The sequence below is a fragment of the Eptesicus fuscus genome, chromosome 14 (assembly GCF_027574615.1).
Source record: "Eptesicus fuscus isolate TK198812 chromosome 14, DD_ASM_mEF_20220401, whole genome shotgun sequence".
NCBI lineage: Eukaryota > Metazoa > Chordata > Mammalia > Chiroptera > Vespertilionidae > Eptesicus > Eptesicus fuscus.
In genome coordinates, this window is record NC_072486.1 from 41,837,555 (window position 1) to 41,862,190 (window position 24,636).

General features: G+C 39.3%; 1 protein-coding gene across 1 annotated transcript; it reads right to left on the reverse strand.

Annotated features, from left to right (window-relative positions):
* Positions 1–223: 223 nt before the first annotated feature.
* CCDC71L (coiled-coil domain containing 71 like) lies at positions 224–4,675 on the reverse strand. The gene has a single exon (XM_054726011.1). The coding sequence runs from the start codon at positions 4,363–4,365 to the stop codon at positions 3,649–3,651; it is 717 nt and encodes a 238-aa protein (XP_054581986.1). The 5' UTR covers positions 4,366–4,675; the 3' UTR covers positions 224–3,648.
* Positions 4,676–24,636: the final 19,961 nt, after the last annotated feature.

Below are 24,636 nucleotides of genomic sequence, written 5' to 3' on the forward strand. Positions count from 1 at the left end.
GCATGAGGCACTGTCCTGGAGACTCATTAGATCATTAAAGAGCTGATGTAACATAGATTCCCAAGATAGCACAAAACACATATCTCAAAACCTCCAGGAGTTTGAAGTTCACAAAAAAGTCAAAATTTATCCCATAGCATATTAAAATGCTTTCCAATTCACATGTAAACATAAAATCCCATTTCAAAAACTTTTAACATCATTAGAAAACACAGACACTGTGTATTTTCTAAAATTTATTTACAGTTAATAAATTAAAAAGCAAAGTACAACCAGATTGTAAAATCTTACTCATATGCACATCAAACTGTCCAAAAAAATTCACTTCCATTACAAATAATTGCCTTATAATGCACTTAAGACATAACAGCCCATCAAGAAATATTTTACACACTGATAAAATATTATGAATATATGTCCATTAAAAAAACACAATTTAAAGGGTGCTGTGGCAACCCTTAAAACAACAAAAAACTTTGAGTTCAAAATTGCTCAGTTTTTTGTATTCAAATATTTTTAATGTTTTTTTTAAATTTTTTTATTGAAGAGTTTTCAGATTTGCACATAGCAAATCAATAGGTGTCAGCCACCGGCTTAAGTTACACTTGCCCGATAGGGTACTCAAACTTGGACAAAATAAATACACACCCCCAACAATGACACTTTGCACTATCAACAATGAAACTTGCCCTCAACGATCATAACATAAAAATAAGTTGCTGGTTGACAGGAAGGATAAAAAATGACATCGGGAATTTCAAAAGGTTATTTAAGGTGCCAGTCACCACATTTAGGCACTCAAGAGTTAAAAATTAGAAGCATAGCAAGGTGATACACTTCCTTCTGGCTTCCCCTCTCTACTTGTGCCATATGAGATATGAGAAGGTAAAAGAATGAATAAAGATCACAGGATTTCTTACAAAAACTATCTACAAGCTAAGCTACAGACTCACTTTAGAGGACAGAAAATGGCTGCCTCACAATAAAGGCCACCATGCCAAGTTCATTTTCACATTCTGCCCCAAAGTACCCATAAAATACTTCCACTTTCCTATTAATATGCTAATCAACTACATTAGTTGTTTCTTCACATTTTAGAAGTTGTAACATATGCTAAACTTGGCAAAAATAATGATTTTTTTTTTTTACATCATTTTTACAAACTAGAAATGGCATGAATTTTTAGTCAATCCAATAACACTGTATTCAGGAAGGGCAATTAGATCCAAACTGAAGTCAGACAGCCCAGGTAATCCAAAGAAGCATTTATGTGAGTTCAAGTGTACTAAAGTAACAAGGCATAAGAGAAAAAAAATGTTAAGAATCTGTTACAATAAATGCATGGTGTCAGTGAATATGTTTGTTTTGTTCTGAGGAAAGTTATCCTCCCAGCTAAGTCTAATTTCAAAATCCTCTGGGAAACTATCTAGATAAGCTGTATGTTGAAATTACATTCTAATATGGCCATTAGATTTCTTTAATTATTATAAAACTATATACAAAGTGAAGTGGTACAAATACAAATTTCTTCCCCTCAGGTGCTAGTTAGCCTAAGTTAATAGAGGGGGAGAGGGGAACGGATGAGGAGAAACCCTACATAAGTGAAATATAATTGGCAGTGGAAGCTAACCAAAAGAATATAGATAAGCTTCCTATCACACAAATATAATTTAACACTCTCCATCTTCCAATTATTCACTTTTATTTATTCATGTGACAGTGTTTGTAACAATGCATTAGCGCTGACTAGTGAATAAAAGAATATGATGCTTTACTGGGAAAGTGGTATAAAGTCATATATATGTGTATATATAAAATATTTTCTTAACAAAACAAAAACACTGAAATTGAAGTCACAAAGCTCCTACAATGGACTAGTAAACTTGGGAAAAAAATCATTTCAGAAAGCTATGCCATTTAAATTCTAAGAACATAAGAGTCAAAATTGCAGCTCTCATTATTCTCCTAAGAAGCTACCAAGCAGAGATAGACCTTAATATTGAGTATTACATGTGTCAAGTTCCAGCCCAGTACAGATCGCTCCATGGCAGAATACCCAAATTTGAAATGATAGTGGTACAAAAACACTACTTGACCCTTTAGATATTACAGTAAAATCTGGCTGTGGCACCACTGGCTAAAAACCATTAAGTCTTGCTGCCACCAATGACCAAAGGCACTTGAATAATCTAAGATAATACGCTGGGCCATACGGTATAAACACTACATATTATAAAAGTGTAAAAGAAGGGTCAGAACTCTGTGTGGTTGCCTGTGGGCTTCAGTTATCGAAGACTCATAACTGCAAACATGAATTTAAATGGAAAAAAGATAAAAAAGGAAACTGGTGGAGCAAAAGAGTCAACTAACATGTTTATAAAAGTGGTGATATTAGTCCGGACATTTCTTATTACCCAACAACAACAAAGAGAGAGAAAATGAGGTCTATTTTGCCCCAAGTAACTTCAACCAGTTACTTATACCAAGAAATGCCCCCACCCTTCTAGACTATAATTCTGAGGATTCTAGTGAGTATTCTGTTTATCGTTTGAATCACAAAATGTATCATTCATTTCTCCTTTTGGACTCCCATTTTAAAATAAATTATCCTTGAAATATTCCTGGATTTGTATGTTAGACCAGTACAAGGAGGCCAAATCATTTCTAATCGGATTCCATCCATTTCTTTAACCAACACGTTTTTTTTTTTTTTTTAATAATGCATTCATATTTTTTTTTAAATCACAAGCCAGGTGGTTTCAATGCACTTTTTTATTCAATTTTTAAGTTTAACAAGTCAACTTTTCCTAAACAAAACTTTGAGTTTCTACCATTTTCTTTAGAAGCTCAGTCAATATAAACTTTTAAGTTTCAATAGAAAAAATCTTTAGAAACACCTTAAAATAATTAACACAGTTGTATTTTGCATCTCTTTGCTTGTCATCACTGCGCCCATCAAGTTCAAAGCCGTACAAAGCCTTGCACGATTAAGAGTCATAAGCTTGTGTCGCTTAGAAAAACAACATCCTTGGTCAAAGCACTGGAATCCAGTTCACATCAGGAAACGAGTGGGATTCAGAATACCCTGAGCACAAACTAGTGCAACACCACAAAACACGTTGGATCTACCGTCCAGAAGAGGGGTGGCAGTCAAAAAGGAAAAAAAAAAAAGAGAGAAAAAAAAGGTATCGAGGAGGAGGGGTATAAAAAGCGTGAATTCTGACTTAGTACACAAGCACGAAACCAAATTCCTTTGGAAAAATAATTACTTCTTCGGAGGGCTTCCAGACCAGTGAGGTAGAGTCCCAAAGGGAGAGAACGGATCTGCCCCTACAGTCCTGGAGACGTCCCCGTGTGGGGTGCGAAGAGAGGGGGGCCCCTCCCGCGGGTCCAGCGGTCTCCTCCCTCCGCGGACCGGGCGCCGAGGGGCAGCGGGGGGCACACCTGCCCCGGGGTCCCAGGCGGCGGCGCGGCGTCCAGGGGCGCGGGGCCGGGCACCCCGCGCGGTGACTTCTTCGCCCGTAAAGTGCACGAGGGGACGGAGTCCGGGCCGGATCTGTAAACACTCGACTGACACTTGTCCATCCCTCCAGGCGGGAGCTCCGTCCGAGGGTCGGGGCGGGGCGGGGAGAGGCGGGGGGCTGCAGCTCACGCCCGAGGCACCGGGAAGCGGCGGAGCCTCACCACGGGCTCCAGGTTCACTCGCAGGACCTGGCGCGCCCGGCGCCGCACCGCCGCCAGGCTGCGCTCGCCCCACACGTCGCCGCCGACGCGGATGGTGGGGAAGGTGGTCAGCGTCGGGGTGGCCGCCCTCCAGATCTCCTCCAGGGTGCGACCGCCGAAGCAGGGGCCGAGGGTCCCGGGCTCCGCCGCACAGCTCTCCCCGGGGGCCGGCGGCGGCGGCGGCAGCGGCGGCGGCGGCGGCTTCTTCCTGCGGGCGGCGGCCGCCCGGACTCCGCGGCGCCTCCTCCTGGCCGCCCTCCGGGCTGCCGGGCCCCGCGCCGGCCTGCGCGCCGGGCCGCGGGCGGGGGGCGCCGGGGGGTCGGGCACCAGGGCCCGGCAGGAGGAGTAGCCGTAGACGTCCTTGCTGCGCAGGATGTGCGGGGAGAACTGGTGCTTGAGGCTGCACAGGAAGCTCCAGAGCTCCGCGTCCGAGCTCATGAACTCCGTGCTGCGGGGCATGAACAGCTTGAAGGCTTCGCCCAGCGCCTTGGTGGTGTCGGCCAGCGACAGCTGCGAGCGCGAGTACACCACCTTCTCCTCCTGCGCCTCCAGCCCGGCCCCGGCTCCTGCCCTCACGCCGCCGCCCCGCCAGGCGGAGGCCGGGGCCGCCGGGGGCCGCCGCCTCTTCCCGGAGCGCCGCATCGGAGGCCGCTCGGGGCCGCCCGCGCCCGCCGGGCCCCGCCGCCGCCGCCGCCGCCGCCGCCTCACCCCCGCGCCCGGCTCCGCGGCGGCGGCCGCTGAAGGCGCCTACCGCCCGGCGCGCCTGTCGCTACTTTTCTCGCCTCGGCCGCCGCCCCTCCCCCTCCGAGGGCGGAGGACGCGGGTGATCCCGCCGCCGGTGCAAGATGGCGGCCGGCGCCCACCCCTGGGCTTTGTCATTGGACGGCGCCTCGCCTCCCGGCTTCTCTTTCTTCTCCTCTCCCGCTTCCTTTCACCCTCTGCCTTTCTTTAAAGGCGCCCGCCTCAGGCCCCGCCCGCCGCGGCCTCGGCTCCGCCCATTGGGTGCTCTCCGAAGAGGGGCGGGGAGAGTGGGGTAGAGGCCGGTTCCGGGAAGATGGTGCTGGGGTGGCTGACGGTGGTGGCCCTTGGGCCGGGAGTCAACTGTTGGATGGGGAACTGGGCGGGGAGCCATGTCCCGAGGAAGGGTGGCCATCAGCTCCACCTTGGGGTGGGGGGGACCCTCGGAAGGAGTGGGTCTCCATTTGGAGATGGAGCTGGGGGATCTACCAGTCGGCTGTTGCTCGTGTCACAGAGACATTTAGGTTTCAAGTAAGAAGGAATAGGCCTCCCACAATTCCCCTCCGAACCCCCAAAGGCCTCTTGGGGCACCTTCACCCAACTCTTCCCTCGTGTGGCCCCGATCCATGTCAAGCAGCCCCTGGGAGAGCAGAGTCCTCCAGGGATTCGCGGTGGCATCCGTGAGATTACCTCCTCCTACATCTAGACAGTGGAACCATCTTCAGAGTTAAGATACTCCTGTAATACTGAATACTATTTGCTCGGGTTGATCGAAGATCAAGGACAACAATGAGATTGTTTAGAACAGGACAATTTTATAATTTACATTGTCATTTTCTCTCTAATGCCCTTCCATTTTTAAGGGTTAAAAAAAAAATCTAATAGAATTTTGAGGTAGGCATGAAAATGTCACCCTCCAGTGAGCATCTTGTTTTGCAGTAGCGAACTGAAAAAAGCACAGAAGTTTTGTGATTTGCATATAGTTGCTAATGGTTCCTTCAGATAATTTAGCTGAAAGGTGCCTCGTTCAATCTCTCTATTTCACAGGTGAGGAAATTTGGGCCCATAGAGGTTCATCAATACACCCTGCTGATAGGCCTGGGACTATGGGTCTTTGGATTCCTAATCTAGTGACCTATACATATTTTAGAGGATTTTTCTAGTTGTGCTGTTGGGACTCTAAAAGGTTCAACAGAAAATTAGGCGTACGTGGAATAACCAGGGGACAGAGCTGTACCCTTATTTCTACTTCCACATTACCCAGAATTAAACTATTTTTATGTGTCTTGTATTGGACTTACTGATAACATTTTGTTTGAACCAGATAATACTTTGTTGGTTAGTTTCAATAATAAAAGCAAAACTTCCTACACATAAACAGTTCTCTACCTATCAAAATCATGGTAACCTTATGAAGAGAAAATCATTTTCCTAGAAAAGCACACCCTGATCTCAGAACAAGGTTAGGGAGAAATTACCAGCTTCCTAAATCCTCATAAAAATGAGATCATAACTCTTTTCATCATAATAAGTTCGTGGTGACTCTGGGAACACAGAGTAATACAAAATTTGAATAACTTCCATTGGAATGCCCCTACATATTGACATAGAAAAATCTCACGTATTAAGCCAGTGGAACTTTAAGGGGACTTCATAATGGAAGAAAGGGGTAAAATAAGGATTTATGTGCTCCTGGTTTCTCATATTGTTTTCCTCTCCCTTCCATGTTAATAGTATTGTAACTACTAAGGGTCTTTTGCCTTATAAATATATACCAGGAATCTACACAAACTTACAGAATTGATTTCAATTAAAAGGATAGTTTTTCAACACAATTTTTATTTTCATAAAACAAGATCTTAACAAATGGCTGAGTATTTAATAGTTCATTTTTATAATACATATTCATTTAATTTACTTAAAACCAAACAATATTTTTATGAAATATTTTTAGTATCATGTTAAAGCGCTTAAATTATTATATACTTTTAAATTTGGTATTGTTTGATCTATTTCTCTGTTGTTGTTTTTTTCTTTCTTAATTTCTTCATTTTTTTCTTTAACTTCTGCTTTGCTTGCCTCAGTCTTAAAAAATGGCTCCTCACCTATTCTACGAAGTAAGTAAAATTTACACAGAATGATGATATGTTTCTTCTTGTTTCTGGGACTTTCCTGAGACACTATAAAGTTTATGGAAGTTGACAAATTAAATTTTTGTTCTTGAAGAATAATAGTTTAAATCCTCAGTTTATCCCTTTACTTCTCAAGGGAAATGATGCTTCCTTTTTCTGATAAATGATGGATAATAAAAATAAAATATCTAGCTATGAATATTTCTGAATTTGTGTAAAAAACGAATCCAAGGAGAATAAGTGATTAGAGAAATTAAAAATAAAATATATCTCTTAGCTATCCAGAACCTTTAAGATTCCACTTCTATGAAAGTAATTTACTTCTTGGAAAATGGCCAAAAATAAAAGTATATGTGAGTGATTGTGAGTATCAACTCTGGAATCAAATAGACTTGGAATCAAATAAGTCTTTACAGCAAATATCCTTGAACACTTTTTAAAATCTGAGCCTCAGTTTTCTCATCTATGAAATGGGCATAACTTCTACTTCAAAAGATTGTTTTGAGGATTGTATGAGATAGCATCAGTAAAACATTTACTACAGTATTTTGATCACAGTAAGCATCCAATAAATAATGACTATTCTTATTTGTCTTATCTAATTATGAGGATTTTACTTAGTTTAGCCAACATATATCTATAGTACAGTGCAAAATTTTAAAAATAGTAATAAATTGATAAGGAGAAAATTAAAATGTTTAAGTAACAAGACATAAGGCAGGAAAAAAGTAAAGAAATGAAAAATACAGAACAGACAGAAAACAAAATAAAATGAGAGAATAAATCTATCAACATAACATTGTATACTAATGCTTATTGATCAGATCAGAAATTGCCCAGATGGTAAATGGACCAAGCAATTGACCAGACTTGAAATTAGCAAGACCTGAATTAACCAACATTCTTTGTTCTTCTGGTCTACTTAAAAGATTTTCCTTATGTTTAATCAAAATCTATTTCCATTTTACCTTTTATCCATTGTCTGTCTTCTAGAACTTCATAAAACCATCTTAAAAAACTGTTTTAGATAGTAAGATCTTCAAAGTAAGCAACTTCATACTGTTAACTCAAATTTAAAACCAAATAAAAACCCTAAATTTTTTCCCACATGAATTTTTCCAAAATTATGTATGCCTTGCACTTACTGTACTTGAGAGATTTTACATTTCTCTTTATTAAATTTCATCATTTTAGTTTCAGTCCAACATTCCTATCTATTGTGATACTTTTGAATCTGGGTTCTGTCATGTCTGATTTTTATTAATCCTTTCAGTAAATTAGGCAAGCATCCTTCCACCTTAAACCAAGTCATCAGGGCCACAACCAGTTAGCACAGACTTAATGACAAAGACCTATGTCACTCTACTGAACACTTGTACATGCTGATACACATCCACTTGGGGGGTATGGTTCATCCATTAGCCTTAAGCCTGTCTTAAATTATCATGAAAGCTCATACTTTCTTATCCAGGAAGATATTATAAAAATCTTTGTCACATTTTTGTTGATATCAAAATATACTGTTGACCTGGCTGGGTGGCTCAGTTGGTTGGAGTGTCGTCCATATACCAAAATGTTGCGGGTTCGATTCCCTATCAGAGCACATACCTAGGTTGCTGATTTGATTCCTAGTTGGGGCGAGTATGGGAGGCAAATGATCAATGTTTCTCTCTCTCCCTCTAAACATATCCTCAGGTGAGGATTAAAAATATATATACGATCTGTAGGCCTTCCCCTAATCGACTGAACCTGGTATCCTTATCAAAAATGAAATGAAGCCATCACATAATTTTAAAAACAAGTTTACACTGTTTGATCTCAATTGTAGACCCCACTTGTCCTATCCTTCTTCTTAATAATTTTGGAGCTCAGGTGCAGTTACATATAAAAACAATTAACCAGTTTGAGACCAATTGTATCAAATAAGAAGAATATTAATATATATGCCTAGTCTGAAGCAAAATTTCCTGCCAAAGTTCACCACAATGTATTCCTAAAATGTCTATTCACTCAGTCATTGAAATAACTTATTGAGAGTCTACTATATACCAAGCTGAGTGAGGGGGAATACACAGTGTGCAGAACTATATCAGGAATCTGCCACATGATCCTTCCAGGCTTGTATTATTAGTTTCTTATTTCTGCTGTAACAAATCATCCCAAACTTGGTCGCTTAAAGCAACACAAATGTAGTACCTTACAGTTTCGGATGTCTGCAGTTTGACACTGGACTCACCAGTACTAGGCTATGATCGAGTTTGTCAGCAGAACTATGTTCTTTTCTGAAGGTTCTGGGAGCGAATCCATTTCCTTGCCTTTTATCTTCTAGAAGCCACCGACTCTCCTTATCTTATGAACTCATCCTCCATCTTCAAAGGCAGAATGTTAAATCCCTCTGACCATTCTTCAGTAGTCACATCTCCCTCTGACTCTTCTGCTTCTTTCTTGAATCTTAAAGGAAATCTGTGATTACAATGGGCCCACCAGAATAATCTCCCTATTAATTTTAATTGAATTTATTGGGGTGCCATTGGTTAATAAAATTATGTAAATTTCAGGTATACAATTCTACAATACATCATCTGTCTTTTGTATTGTGTTTGCCATCCTAACTCAAGTCTCCTTCCATATCATTTATCCCCCCTTTACCTAACTCTTTTAAAGTCAGCTGATTAGCAACCTTAATTCCATCTCCAAACATAATTTCTCTTTTCCATGTTACCTAACATTCTTGCATGTTCCAGATGTCAGGACATGAACATCTTTGGGGGAACATTATTCTGTCTACAGAATTATAGGCTTAACCATTAATAACGCAGATTTAACATATGCTGAATATTCACATTCTGTGCCAGACTCCATGCTAACCAGTTCACATGGATCACTTCATTTAATCTTCACAACAGTCCCATGAGGCAAATATTATTCAACACACCCCATTATACAGATCAGCATATTGGTACTATTCTTTCCCATTTATGTTTCCTTGCTCATTTCCTCCATCTTCCTCTTTCCGAATTTTATCCATCCTTGGAGGTTCCTCACCAAAGCCTTTTGATTCCTTAGATGCTTTCTTCCTTCTGTAAAAACTATCATTTTTCTTTTATCTCCCTAGTAACATGCTTGCCCACCTTATCCATACTTCAGCTTATCCTTATGCCCAGGAGAACCACAGTTACTGACAGGATGTGTCATTATATCTCAGTTGTTGTTGGAACAGAAGAACGGTTATGAACTATCTGACTTATTAACTTCTTCACAGCAAGACACATTAAAAGAGAGAAACATGAAAAGATGTCTTACTTAGCTCTCAATTCATCATTTACTTGTCAGGTATATAGAAATAGTGTTTTAATATGTTTCTCTGCATATAATACTTTATAGTTTAAAAATAAGAGATTGGATCCTCAAAAAACCAGGTGAGGAAAACAAGAAAAAATATTATACTCAGTTTATGGATAAGGAAACCGAAGCCCAATAAGGTTAAGTGATGTGTTCAAGGTTAAAATAATAAAGCTCAATCCTGAACCAGTTTTCAAATGTGAAAACCAGTATTCATTTTGGTAGTGTTTCTCCTTGCTCATAGGAAGAACAGCCAACAATTATTTTGAAGCATCTTTTCATGTTAAATATTATAGAATCTATATTTATAACTTCATCCTTTTAATTCTCATTTTGTTCTAATTTTAGCCTTGGGTAATGTGAACAAACTAGATAATCCATTAAGACAGATTTTAAAATATGTAACAATTACCCTCTTTAGAAATTTCCCCACATTATTATGAGGTAGAAACTCATAATAATTGGTCTCAATAAATACATGATTAATTTAGAAAATATGTTGGAGAAGAAAAGGCCAAAAAAGACCACAAGGTATGTCATTTTAAAAATATGTCAGTTTAAAATTCTTAACTCTTATTTTTGAAGATTTGTGGCTAGACTAACTAGAAATGTTTTCCCCAAATTGTGGCCAAGAAAACATTTCCACTATCTCAACCCTTTTCCACTTTCTGTCTAGTAACTAGACTGTAGCTCAATGACTCTTCCTTTCTGTACTGAAAAAGATCAAGGATCCCCTCTGCCAAGCCATTTACCAGCTTTTATTGTATTGCTCCCACCAATGATTCTTCTAACTAATCAGACAGTAGAATGTATTTTATATGTTAGTAAATTTTAATATCAAATATATTTGTTGTGAAAACAATATTATAGTAACATTGATTTAAAATTTTTGAAAAAAATATTCACTTTACATATCAATATTCAAATACCTATTATGTTTCCTTAGTTCTGTCCAAATTAATATTGTCATGTAGTTTTTTGCCACTTAACACATAAATATTTCTCCATATTTTTATACAATCTTAATACTTCCAGTTCTTTATTATAATATATTTCTTTCATCAGGATATTCAAATATTATATTTGTGTAATAATTAAGATATAAGGACATTGCCGAAACCGGTTTGGCTCAGTGGATAGAGTGTCGGCCTGCGGACTGAAAGGTCCCAGGTTCGATTCCGGTCAAGGGCATGTACCTTGGTTGCGGGCACATCCCCAGTGGGGGGTGTGCAGGAGGCAGCTGATCGATGTTTCTCTCTCATCGATGTTTCTAACTCTCTCTCCTTCTCTCTTCCTCTCTGTAAAAATCAATAAAATATATTTTAAAAAAAAAAGATATAAGGACATTATTTTCAGTTTTGGGGGATTAAAGAAAAATTTTAGACTTCTTAAAATATATTGCATATTGATTTTGAAAAAGATCATACCAAGTTACAATACTTCCAACAATATATGAGTATGGGTTTCACCCCAGACCTTCCAGCATTAGGTGTTTTATATATTTTGAGCATTTTGCCTGTCTTTAATTATTCTTATTTTAATTTTTCTTCTATTACTAGTGAGAAAGAACATTTTATTTTATATTTCTTAACTTCTATTTATTGTTATTTGAATTGTCCCTTCATGATCTCTCACAATTGATTATTTGTTGTGGTAAACATTTAAAGGAAGATATATTAGTTTAGTATGCTATTGAAATATTAACTCTTTTATTACATATCATTGTATATATATTATAAAAGTTAATAAAATTTCTACTGAAATTCAGAATTTAGATCTACAGAGGTGAAATTTTCTTTAAAGGTTTCTTATTATTGCACTTATATAGGCACATACCTTGCTTTAAATTATAGGTTTCTGTTTAGGTTGTGAACAAGCAATTTCCTGTGCTCTGGCTTTTATCATTTTCAACATTTTGATCTATGATTTAGTTAAGATAACCAGTGTTGGGCTTATCAAACTCATGAATCCTATGGAGTAATAAGAGATAGCTAATACCACCTTTTGAACTACCTAAAACAATGAACCAGTTCTTTAAAAATGTAATTTCAAAGAAATAAGTATAAAGCCTAAACTTGGGATCCAACAATTAAACTGTAGAAGTATAAAAAAAAACTATATCTTTTTAATGTAAAAAGGTGTTAAAATTTGCTCAAAATAAAATAAATGCACATTAAAATGATACAGAGATATAATTTCTCACCTATCAGATTGACAATAATTTAAAAGCTTGGCTGCACATGCTGTTGCAAGATTGTGAAGAAACAAGCACTATCATACAACTAGAGTCCCGGTGCACAAGATTCGTGCACTAAAGGGGGTTGTCCCTCAGCCCAGTCTGCACCCTCTCCAATCTGGGACATCCCTCTCACAATCCGGGACTGCTGGCTCCTAACCACTCACCTGCCTGCCTGCCTGATTGCCCCTAACAGCTTCTGCCTGCCAGCCTAATCGCCCCCTAACCACTCCCCTGCCGGCCCAATTGATGCCTAACTGCTCCCCTGCTGGACCGGTTGCCCCCAACTGCCCTCTCCTGCTGGCCCGGTCACCCCCAACTGCCTTCCCCTGATGGCCCAGTCACCTCCAACTGCCCTCCCCTGCCAGCCCAGTCGCCCCCAACTGCCCTCCCCTGCCAGCCATCTTGTGGTGGCCATCTTGTGATGGCCATCTTGTGGCAGCCATCTTGGGACAATGTGGGGGCGGCCATCTTGTGATGATGTGAGGGTGTCACACGAGGGCGTGAGGATACAAGGGCCACGTAGGCTTTTATTAGTATAGATGTCCTTGGGAGTGCAAGATGATGCAGCCCCTGGTGAAGTAAACTAGGTAATATCTAACAATAATAATTATGTATTAGTATTTACCCAGGAAAAGCACTTCTAGGAAATTACCTTGAAAGTAAACTCCCACAAATATAAAAGAATTCATGTACAATGCTCTTTATTACAATATATTGTAATATGTTTTTATTGACTTTACGGAGAGGAAGAGAGAGGGAGAGAAACATCAATTAGCTGCCTCCTGCATGCCCCCTATTAGGGCATGTGCCTTGACTGGGAATCTAACCAGCAACCTTTTGATGCATGGGACATGGCCCAACCAACTGAGCTACACCAGCCAGGGATTCATTACAATATTATTTGTAATAATAACATAATGAACAATCCAAATAGCCAATAATAAATCAAATTGTAGTACAGCTACGTGATGGAGTCATAATTTTAAAAATATATGAAAAAATGTATAAACTGACATGGAGTGACTTCAGGATGCATTATTAAGTGAAAAGGTAATGTGCATATAGTACATTACCACGTAAAAAATAAGGTAACATAAGAATATGTGTATATGTTTTCTTATTTTGAAAAAAAAAAAAGTAACAGGAATGATAAAACAGACACTAACAAAAATACCTGCTTATGGAGGTGGTAGGAAAGAGTAGAAGGAATGAGAGTGGTACTTCCTTCAATACACCTTTTTATATAGTTTTGATTTTTGAACCAAGTAAAAGTAATTCATTCAAAATATAATCAAAAGATTTTTAAAAGCATACCCTTAAACTGTAGCAGGTTTGGCTCAGTAGATAGAGCATTGGCCCTTGGACTGAAGGGTCCCAGGTTTGATTCTGGTCAAGGGCACATACATTGGTTGCAGGCTCTGGTCCTCATTGGGGCACGTGTGACAGGCAATCAATCTATGTGTCTCTCCCACATCGATGTTTCTCTCTCTCTGTCTCTCCCCCTCCCTTCCACTCTCTCTAAAAATCAATGCAAAGATATACTCAGGTGAGAAATTTTGTTTTTAAAAAGCAGACCCTTAAATTGAATATAAAGAGAAGAAAATGAATCTCAGTATCAAATTAATATCAATATTTCTTTGCAGTTCCTTTTGACCTTAGAATATGTCTCACTAAGGATTGTGTTCAAAGTTACTTGAATTATTCTGTTCTGTACTAGACATAGTACTTTGATTGCTCATCCCTGGTGTCCTTATATTCCAAAGAAAAAAGGGACTACAAAAATATGTAAACACTAGTTCATAGAGAGAATTTTAAAAGCAGCAAGAGCAAAGCAATTACTTAGAAGGGACATCCCAAATGGCTGTCAGCTAATTTCTCAATAGAAACTTTGCAGGCCAGAAGGGATTGGCATCAAATATTCAATGTGATGAAAAGCAAGGACTTCTACCTAACAAAGCTATCATTTTCAATCAAAGGAGAGATATAGAGTTTCCCAGACAAGGAAGAGCTGAAGCAGTTCATCACCACCAAACCAGTTTTACAAGAAATGTTAAAGGGACTCCTTGAAGAGGAAGAGGAAGAAGAATGAGGAGAAGAAGGAAGAGGAAGAGGAGGAGAAAAAGTTCAAGAATATCCTATATAATAAAGAGCTAATATGCAAATTGTTGTCACACCCTCATGCCATATTGGCTCAGATACTCAACACTGGGGAGAGAGGAATGGGGACCAGCCAGGCACAAATGAGCTCGTGAGCGAGAAATGGGGACCAGCCAGGCACAAATGAGCTCGTGAGGGAGGAATGGGGACCAGCCAGGCTGTGGCCCGAGAGAGGGACAAGCCGCCCACCCCATAGTCCTGGGTGCCAGTGCCTGCACCTGAGGCTGCGGCACAGGAGAGGGACAAGCCACCTGCCCTGTGCTCCCGGGCACCTGCAGCTGCAGCCCGAGCAAAGCTGCCTGCCCATGGTCCCTTGTGGCTGCGGCTGGCCCAGGCGAAGCCGGCCCAGGTCCTGGGAGCCTGTAGCTGGCCAGAGGGAGGGAAGCCCGGGTCCTGGCTGCCTGCAACCAGCAAGAGGAGGGAATCTTGGGTCCCAGGTGTGGGGCGAGGCAGAGGCAGTTAGGGGCGATCAGGGGAGCAGTTAGGGATGATCAGGCTGGTAGGGGAGCAGTTAGGGGTGATTAGGCAGGCAGGCAGAGGTGGTTAGGGGCAATCAGGCAGGCAGGCAGGCGAGTAGTTAGGAGCCAGCAGTCCCGGATTGTGAGAGGCAGTCCGACATCCCTCGACAGGTCCCAGATTGGAGAGGGTGCAGGCCGGGCTGAGGGACTCCCCACCCACCCCCCACCACCCTGCCATGCACAAATTTTGTGCACCGGGCCTCTAGTGAATAATAAAATTACAATAACTACATATCTATCAACAATCACTTTAAATGCAATTAATTAAATGCTCCAATCAAAAAATATATGGTGGCTGAATGGATAACAAAACAATACCCTTTCATATGCTGCCTAGAGGAGACTCATTTCAGATGTAAATAAGGAGATGGGGGAAAAAAAAGATATTTCATGAAAATGGAAACAAACAAAAAATAGCTGAGGTAGCAATATTTACATCAGACAAAAATAGACTTTAAAATAAAAGCTATAATGAGAAGGACCCAGCAATCCCACTTTTGCATATTTATCCAAAGAAACCTAAAACATGAATTCAAAGGGACATATGCATCCATATGTTCATTGCAACATTATTTACAATAGCTAAGATATGGAAGTGACCCAAGTGCCTATCAATAGAAGATGACTGGATAAAGAAGTGGTGCATACATACAATGAAATATGATTCAGCCATAAAAAGGAATGAAATCGTGCCATCTGCAACAACATGGATGGATCTGGAGGCCATTGTGCTCAGTGAAATAAACATCATCTGTACACTGTATTGTGTACCCACCACCCCAAGTGAAATAAGTCAGACAGAGAAAGACAAATGCCATATGATTTCACTTAAATGTGGACTCTAAAAAAAAAAAAAACCACAAAAAATTGAAACAAACTCATAGATACAGAGAACATTTTTACAACTGCCAGATGGGAGGGGTATTGGGGGGAATGCATAAAAATAGTGAAGGAATTAAGAAGTACAAATTGTAGTTAAAAAATAGTCACAGGCATGTAAAGTACAATATGGGGAATAGAGTTGATAAAATTGTAATAACTATGGAGAGTGTCAGATGGGTGATCACTTCATAAGCATATTGTACTATTCAGCATGTTGTAAAAAATGTTCATACTATATGATTTCATTTTTATAAAACTGTAGACAAAGCAAATTGATCTCTAGTGACAGGAAGCAGATCAGTATGTTTGGGGATCGTGGGGTGGAGTGGGAAGGAGAAAGAAATGGGAATGAGTACAAAGGAACACTAGGAATCTTTTGAGGGTAATAAATATATTCATAATCTTAACTGTGGTGATGGTTGCATATATGTATACATATACCAAAACTTATCAAATTGTACACTTTAAATATGTGCAGTTTATTGTATGTCAAGTATACCCCAGGAAATATATTTAAAATAAAATTTAAAAATGTTAAAGACACCCAGGCCTGACTTTGAAAACCAGAAATTCCATAGTGTGTTGATGCCTCTTGTCTAACCCTGAGGTCTGGATGTCTGCAGGGAACAGTCTGAAGACTAATGGGTAGAGATTATTCTTTAATGTATTTTAAATGATAAAGAGACAATTAAGCATTAGTACCCACCTGAAATAAGTAGAATTATAGTAAAAGATGAACTTTCTTATCTTGTTTTATTTTTTATTAAATTTATTGGGTGACATCTATATATATATAAAAGCCTATGTGACCGTTACGACTGGTCGACTGAACAACCAGTTGACCGGTTGCTATGATGCACACTAACCACCAGGGGCAGACGCTCAATGCAGGAGCTGCCCATTGGTGGTCAGAGCGCTCCCACAGCTAACCTCCCACAGCCGAACCAACCTCCCACAGTCCCTCCCCCTGGCTGGCCAACCTCCCGCAGTCCCTCTCCCCAGCGGGCCGGGCCTGATCGGCCTGACCAGGACTGAGCAAGATAGCCCAGATCAGCCCCAATCGCTGGCCAGGCTGAGGGACTCCACCCATGCACAAATTCATGCACCAGGCCTCTAGTTGGTTAATAAGATTATATAGGCTTTGAGTGTACAATTCTATGATACATCATTTGTACATCGCATTGTGTGCCCACCACCCAATCAAATCCTCTTCCATTGCCATATATTTGGCCCCCATTAACCTTACTACTCCCCCCAACCCACTTTTCCTCTGATAACTACCAAACTAAGAGTTTTTGTTTGTTTTTCTTGTTCATTTGTTGCTTTCAGTTTTATATCCTACATATAAGTGAAATCATGTCACTCTGAAACTTCAGCACAATTACCTTTATTTATTTTTTATAAATATTTATTGTTGAAAGTATTACATTTGTCCCCCTTTTTCCCCATTGACCCCTTCTAGCCTGCCCTGATCCCAGCCCCAGGCCTTCAACCCCCTATTGTCTGTGTCCACAATTCTGTTTAAATGGCTTGCAGAAATAAAAAGCTGCTTTTCACAAGCCCGGTCATCTGGATCTCCTATTTAGACAGCCGACACTATTTCTTGCTGTACCACCAGCATTTTCCTGATACTCTGTCTACCTATTATACAGCAGTGATCAGGATTGAACTATGCTGGCTGCTTTGTAACAAGGACCAGTCAGTGGGCATGCTCCCATCATCAGAGTAGTGGTTCTTCCTCTAAGTGTTCATCAGTATCACCTGATATATATTCGTGGACCGTACTCCTAGATATTCTAATTCAGTAAGTCCAGGGTTAACCTCCAATTTTAACAAGCACTTCAAGTGATTCTGATGAAAATAGCCCACAGATAACACTTTGAGAAACATTTCACTAGAGACTAAACTATGCTGTATTATGCACCCTTTCAATGGCAGCAATCCACCGGTGATCTTTTCCTCCCACTTTTCAGATCTCCATATGTTTTGTAAGATTCTTCCTTTGGTTGTAATTCAGTTTCTATGCAATATAGGCACAGACATGTAGCTGTAACCCTTTTGTTTTTTAAATAAGTCTCCCATATGCTTTCCTTTAAACCAGCAGTTTTTCTGATATGTTCCATGAAAATTCAGGATTGTATGAAGTTTTTTAAAGGGATTTTAAATTGTCCATGGGAAAAGAAAAATTTTCCTTTGATGTATGCTTTATTTGGAAACATACAAAATATGTACAATTTCCACAACCTTGAAAATGAAAAACAGAAAGCCATAAGAATGCTTGACAACCTTATAATACATGTTTGTGAATATGTGCTTAGTTTAAGAAAAATGCTTAAAAATTTGTGATCAGTGTTTTCCTCTGCATAAGCTTCAAGAAAATTTACAGGTGACAAAAGAGTAAGTCAGCTAAAATTATATCTTAGGTTCAATGCATACCAGACAGGCTTCCCATAAATCTTTGATTGCTTTGCAGCTATACCCATTCTCTAATCAGAGACAGTCTAATCTTTATAGCATTAGGAGTACAGTCTTCATTTGTAATACATGAAGTGTAAGAATTAAAAGCAGAGTAGAATTTTCAGGAGCCAATATTTTCATTCAACCAAATTCCTCCAGGCTTCTGTGTTTCCTGTTTTCAAATGCATTTCATTCTTTTGTGAGAATCTGGTCCATTAAGATATCTGAAATGTGCATCCTTTGGGTATGCTTAACAAAATGCCTGGATGGCTGGTCTGCCAGAGTCCATCTTTTGTGAATGAAGCTGAATGCACTTGAATGAGCAATGATGTATGAATACCCTTAAAAAGAACAGCAACTAGTAATGGAGCTTCAGCGCTATTCTAAGCATTGAACCCTTCCAGATGCAATGGAGCAATCTCCACCAAGTCAATTGGGAACACAAATGTAAAACAACCAGCTCTATTTAAACAGCTAAAGAAGAAAGGGGGTGAATAAATGAATACTCATGATGAGGTTTTACAGAGCCTTTAAGAACAAGTCAAGCTAAATTAGTAAATGTTTATTAAGCATCCTCTATGTGCAAGAGTATTACTGAAAATGTTTATATTACTGTAGGATCCAGAAAGCTAATCCATTCACTGAGACATACCCCAACCTTCACGCTTGGCCCTAGAAGACTTGAAGGAGATTGTTTGGTCCAATGTGAGATGGTCCCATTGGACTTTGCCCAATACCAAACCATTTCAAGAGTCCAGTTGGATCAATTTGCCAAAGGATCAGTGCTGAGTGGAAATCAGGAAGTTTTCTGTAAGGGGCGAGGTCCAAAACATCAAATGATGGAACTAGATGAGTGTTTTTCAAGTTGTAGGTTAAAAAATATCAATTATTGGGTCACAACCTAAAACACTTTTTAAAAATTTAAAATAGAATTCATAAGAGAAGGAGAAAGTATCAGCGTATTACCAATACTAATCCTAAACATTGTTTCATGAAATCTATATTAGTTGTGTGGGAGGAGAGAGGAAATGAGTGTATGTGTATGTGTGTGAGTCCTAGGTTGTTATGTGAAATATATTCTAATGGTGAGTGGTGGTACAAACAGTTGGAAAGCCACTGGGCGAATGATCTACTCACATCTTTTCCAACACTGATATTCTACAGCACTCAAATTTTGTAGTTTCTGCATGATTGATTTAAAAGTTACTTTGCACATTATACTTGTATATAGTTTTAAAATTCAAATAATTCTACAAATGCTTACAAAACATTCCAAATTCCAAATATTAACTCTTCCCTTCTCTATTCCCATTCCCTAAGGAAAGTAGTAAATGCTTGCATTAATTTTGAGGTGATAGATTGTGTTTTCATTTATAGTTGTTATCTAGTAGTTGGCTCCATATTTCTAAATAGTATGCTTATACTGTTTTTTTTTGGCCTTTTTAAATTAAATGTAACCTATTGAACTTTTCCAATGAAAGATGAGTATTTAGTTTTCTTATACCACACACACACACTTTCTACTCCAATATCCAGTTCCATTAGTATCATAATTATGTTTAAGTCGATTGTCACTATTTTCATTGAAATAGTATGAGCATGAGCATACCGTATCATTGCTTGATGATTTTTTGCTGTTGTCCCTGGTGTTATAAATCACTTCTTTTTCATTTATTTAGTTCCTATGTACACCTATCTCCTATTCATATACAGACATTCAACAGATCTATAAATACTATCTCAAAATGGTTATAAACACACTGGAGGCCCGGTGCATGAATTCGTGCACGGGTGGGGTCTCTCGGCCTGGCCGGTGATCGGGGCAGAATGGGGCCATCTTGCCCAGTCCCGATTGGGCCCAATGGGGGCCGGGGGCCAGCGAGGTACTGTGGGAGGGCTCCAGGGCATGACGGGCCCTCTTGCCCAGTCCCAATCGGCCAGACTCCAGCAGCAAGCTAACCTACCAGTTTGAGTGTCTGCTCCCTGGTGGTCAGTGCATGTCATAATGACTGGTCGAGCGGTCGACCAAATGGTCGACTGATTGGTTGGACACTTAGCATATTATGCTTTTATTATATAGGATTTGGCAAAAGATCAGTTTCATTATTTCTCAGGGATTTCCCGTTCAGCTTCCTCAATCCTCTTGTGTCAAACAATTAGTATTTCTCTTGGCCTGCTTCTCTGGTGCCATCCTGGATTCTCTCTTTACCACCAGCCTGGGAATTCCCTTCATCTCTTCCTGCTTTGGTTCTCTTTGGCTCTCTGTCATACTTTTTCATGGTTTACTTCTTTATTTAGTGCAACACCTCCTCCAGTAGTCTCTTTGGGGAAAAAAAAAAGGTGCACGAGTGTTACATGTTTTTGAGAGTTTTGCACCTAAATCTCACATTTCATTGAAAGTTTGACTGGGAATAGAATTCTGGATTAGTAATCACTTTCCCTCGGCATTTTAAGGAGATTGTTCCATTTTCTCTTAGTTTTCAGTTTTACTGCTGAGATACCTAATACCATTATGATCCCTGAATCTTTGCAAGTGACCTCTTTTTTTCTTCTGGAAGTATTAGCATCTGCATTTTGTTCTCAGCGGTCTATAAGGTACTGATTATTGTTTTGCTGTGGGTGGGTCTTTTTGTCTGTTTGTTTAGTTGGTTGTTTTGTTTTGTTTTTAATGCATGGCCCTGGGTACTTGGTATGGGAACTCAAACCTTTCCATTCTGAGAATTTTTTGTACTGTTTCGAAGTTAATTTTATCCCATCTGTTTTTCTATCTCTTTATTTCTGGAACTCTTTTCCTTTGATTAATTGATTTATCTATTTTCTCCTTTCTATCTCTATTATTTTTTCCATGTACTGAAAGATTTCTTCATCTTTATCTCCTTTTATATTACATTTTCACTTCTGTTCTCATATACTTAATTTCTAATAGTCTTGTTGTTTTCTGAATATTTCTTTTCATGTGTACATTATCTTCTCTTGCTTCTCAAATGTTAATGATAATTTTCTAGTGTTTTATGCCCCATCTTGTTCATGTATCCTCCAAGTTCCTTTTTAAATGTTTTTCTTCAGTTCTGTACATCTATTCCATGTTAAAGGTTTCCTCAATTGTCTGGTGACTCTTGGATTTTTTTTTTTTTTTGGTCATATTTAAATATGAAGCACTGAATGAGGCCTTTGCACTTCACTGACTGAACAAAGACACAGCCACTTATTGGGAATCCCACACTATCAGTATTTGTTAGTTTCTCTCATGGGTTGGTCATGAAGAGGAATCCTTTAAATTCCTCTCCAGGGTGTATAAGTCTCTCTGTCAATGTTTTCTTGGAGCTGTGTAGGGGAACACAGGCTACAAGGAAAAAAAGAGTCCATACATTTAACTATAGAATTAACCTGTTTTCAGAGCAGTGCTCTGCCCGCAAGTGTGGTGTGCCTGCTTTACAGAATCACCTCGGTCTTCTACCAGGTTGGGAGAGAAGTAGTCGCCTGGGGCCTAACTGATTCTCATTTGAAGTTTCAATCCAATTTACTTTCAATTCCAATTTCTGAATCTTTCTGAGGTTCTGCAGCAAAATTTTACCTGCCTCTGGCCATTCTTCACTGTTGAATTAGTATTTAGCTTTCTCCAGTTTCATCATAGGCTTTTGTGCTCCCAAGAATGTCTTCTCTTCCATTCTCTTAGTCTTTTTGAGGTTTATATCTTTAAAATTTCCCTTCTCCTGGTATTTTGGTGGAGTTAGTAGAGATGAATAGATGCCATGTTCTCTTAGTTTTTTAAAAGATCACATGTAATGCCACATTTTATATATGATTTTCACAAATAAATTCTCAAACATAAATTCTAATGCTATGCAATACATTTGGGATGGGTAGAAGCGTCAATTGGCATGATGAACAGCCAGATAAAGAGATGCATAGGGCAAGTTCTATGAGTGTCCTGAATGCAGGAGCTTCTGTCCCATGGAGTTGGAGTGTGTCACCCTCCTGGTACTTGGATGTGTTCACCAATATGGAAACTCCCTGAACCTCACACTATTGGAATTTTATGGAGGCTTCCTCATATATGCATGGTCAATTTTTCTTTTTTCATATGTCTTTTTTATTTTAAAATTAAATTTATTGGCGTTACAATGGTTAACAAGACTATATACATTTCCAGTGTACAATTCTATGATATATCATTTGTATATTGCATTGTGTTTGCCCACCACCCAAAATCAAATTTTTAAATTCACTTTGGTATTAGATTATCAACATAGCACTTCTATATAATTCATTAAATAATTAGTTTAATTCAGCTAAAGTAGATATTCTATTTGATTCTCAATAGTGGGAAAGCAGGATTATATAGAAAAGTATATTTCTCTCCTCTCCACTCCATCTCTATGGCATTGAGACACAAATATATTACACACACATGTTGTTGTCCAAGCATAACTTGGAATTCAGAACCTGAAGGAGAATGCAGATGCCAGCAAAGTAGAAAACAAGTTGTCTCGTGTATTTACCCCGTAGTGCCTGCCTTGCAGTCAATCTGCATGTACTTCTTGTATCAGGAGAGAACTTGTGGTTGCTTTACTGGCTTCCTTTCTTCACTGTACTTATATTTAAGGGGCAACAAAAAAGCCCTCTAGCTTCTGGGTGCAGGGTGCTATGCAAGGAGAATGAGGAAGCAGGTGCTAAAAGACTATGAAAACAAAAAACAGTGATAGATAAATGGAAAAAAATTGAAGAAAGAAGAGGGTAGGGAGTAACTGAAGCTCCAGAAGAAAAAACAACAGAGAGTGTACTGGAAGGGTAGGTTGTAAACTATACCAATTGCTTTTTTAAAATTCATGAAACATAAGGGCAGAAAACAGTCTGCTGTATTTGTCAAGTAGGACATCAGTAATGACTTTTTTTGAGTAAGGTTCAACTAAGTGTTGGAGGCTGAAGTAAGAGAGTAAGAAACTGAAATCTGAACAGTATATGAGGAACTGAAAATAGAAAGTTAAAGATTACATTTTCAGGACATTTTGGGTGTGATTAAAAGAAAATAGGTACATTCACTAAACCTGTCTATGATCTCTGGTAGGCTCAGGGTCTCCAAGAGTGGTCAGTGCGTCAATGACCTTGCCTTTGTTAATTAGACTGGGGTGAGCACTAGTCAAAGGAAGTGAATTTTATGGGCATAGATATCAAACAAGGTGAAGCACGTAAAACAAATTGGCTTTCCCTTCATGAAAGCTCTTTCTGGGAGAAATGAAGTCTACTCATGGTACATGACAGATGCACAGTGATACTACTGGAAGAAATTCTTATGTTTTTGGAGTTAGGTAACACTCCTCTTTTCTTGAAGATGAATTGATCTCCATGGTAATTAGCTGTCAAAATAATGTTCATAGACATAGTATCTGTTATATTGCCTTTCAGAAATCACATCTTTCCTTTTTCATATTTCCCATTATATTGAGCCATAAATAGGAAAGCAAAGGGCCATTAAGGAACCTAGAGCCCAAATATTTTCTGTTTATACCATCATGATCTCAGAATAAGTAATCAGTGGGGGAAAGGGGGGGAAGCCAAGTGAGAATGAGTTGACAATCATTGCTGAGGTCTGACTTGTTTTTGTACCAATTACTAGTTCTGTAAGCATGGGTACTTATAATTATGTCCTTAAAGCTAACCAGGATTTTCAAAAGACAAGTATAACCATGAGCTGTGGCTTTTATTAGTCACAGCCTCCGGAAGTGTTGATTCAGCTGAGCAGGAAGCAATAGGAGTATTCACTATGACTTAGCTAGCAGTCATGTGTGGGGGAAGGGTGTGGGACTCGATAGAAAATTAGAAGAGATAAGCAAATGTTTTTTAAAATTACACTAAAAATCACACCTTTTACAGTGATTAAGAAAGTAGCATTTATTTTTCTTATGCTGTAATGTGTTCAGTTTCATAATAGGTTATGAAGTTTGCTCCATTCTTTTAAACTGAGCAGAGCAAGAGCAGGGAGGAAATTACCAGGCATGACTGTAGATTAGTGATAAATACTTTTACATCATTTAAAAATATGTTACACCCTCTGCTTTGTTGTGCAAAGGTATACTACCATTTTATTATCCTTTTAAAATGCTACAGCTCAAGTAGTCAAGCTGCCATGTCTAGTCTATTGGAAATAAAGAAAACGAAACCATCATTATTGAAAAATCTCAAACAATGTAATGTTCATCAATCTGGAGATACCCTACCTTTTTTTATCTTTATCTTTCATTTTATCTTTTACCTTTCATTTTATCTTTATTTTTATATTTTTATTGTTTAAACTATTACATGTCTCCTTTTACCCCGATTGACCCCCCCCCCCACACACACACACACACACACACACCACTCCTGTCCCCCAGGACAAGCCCCGACCGCTCCAGTGTCTATGTCCATTGGTTATGCTAATACGCATGCATATAAGTTCTTTGGTTGA

Excerpts from the sequence above, each read along its gene's own strand:
- CCDC71L (XM_054726011.1), bottom strand. The coding sequence starts at position 4,365 with ATGCGGCGCTCCGGGAAGAGGCGGCGGCCCCCGGCGGCCCCGGCCTCC.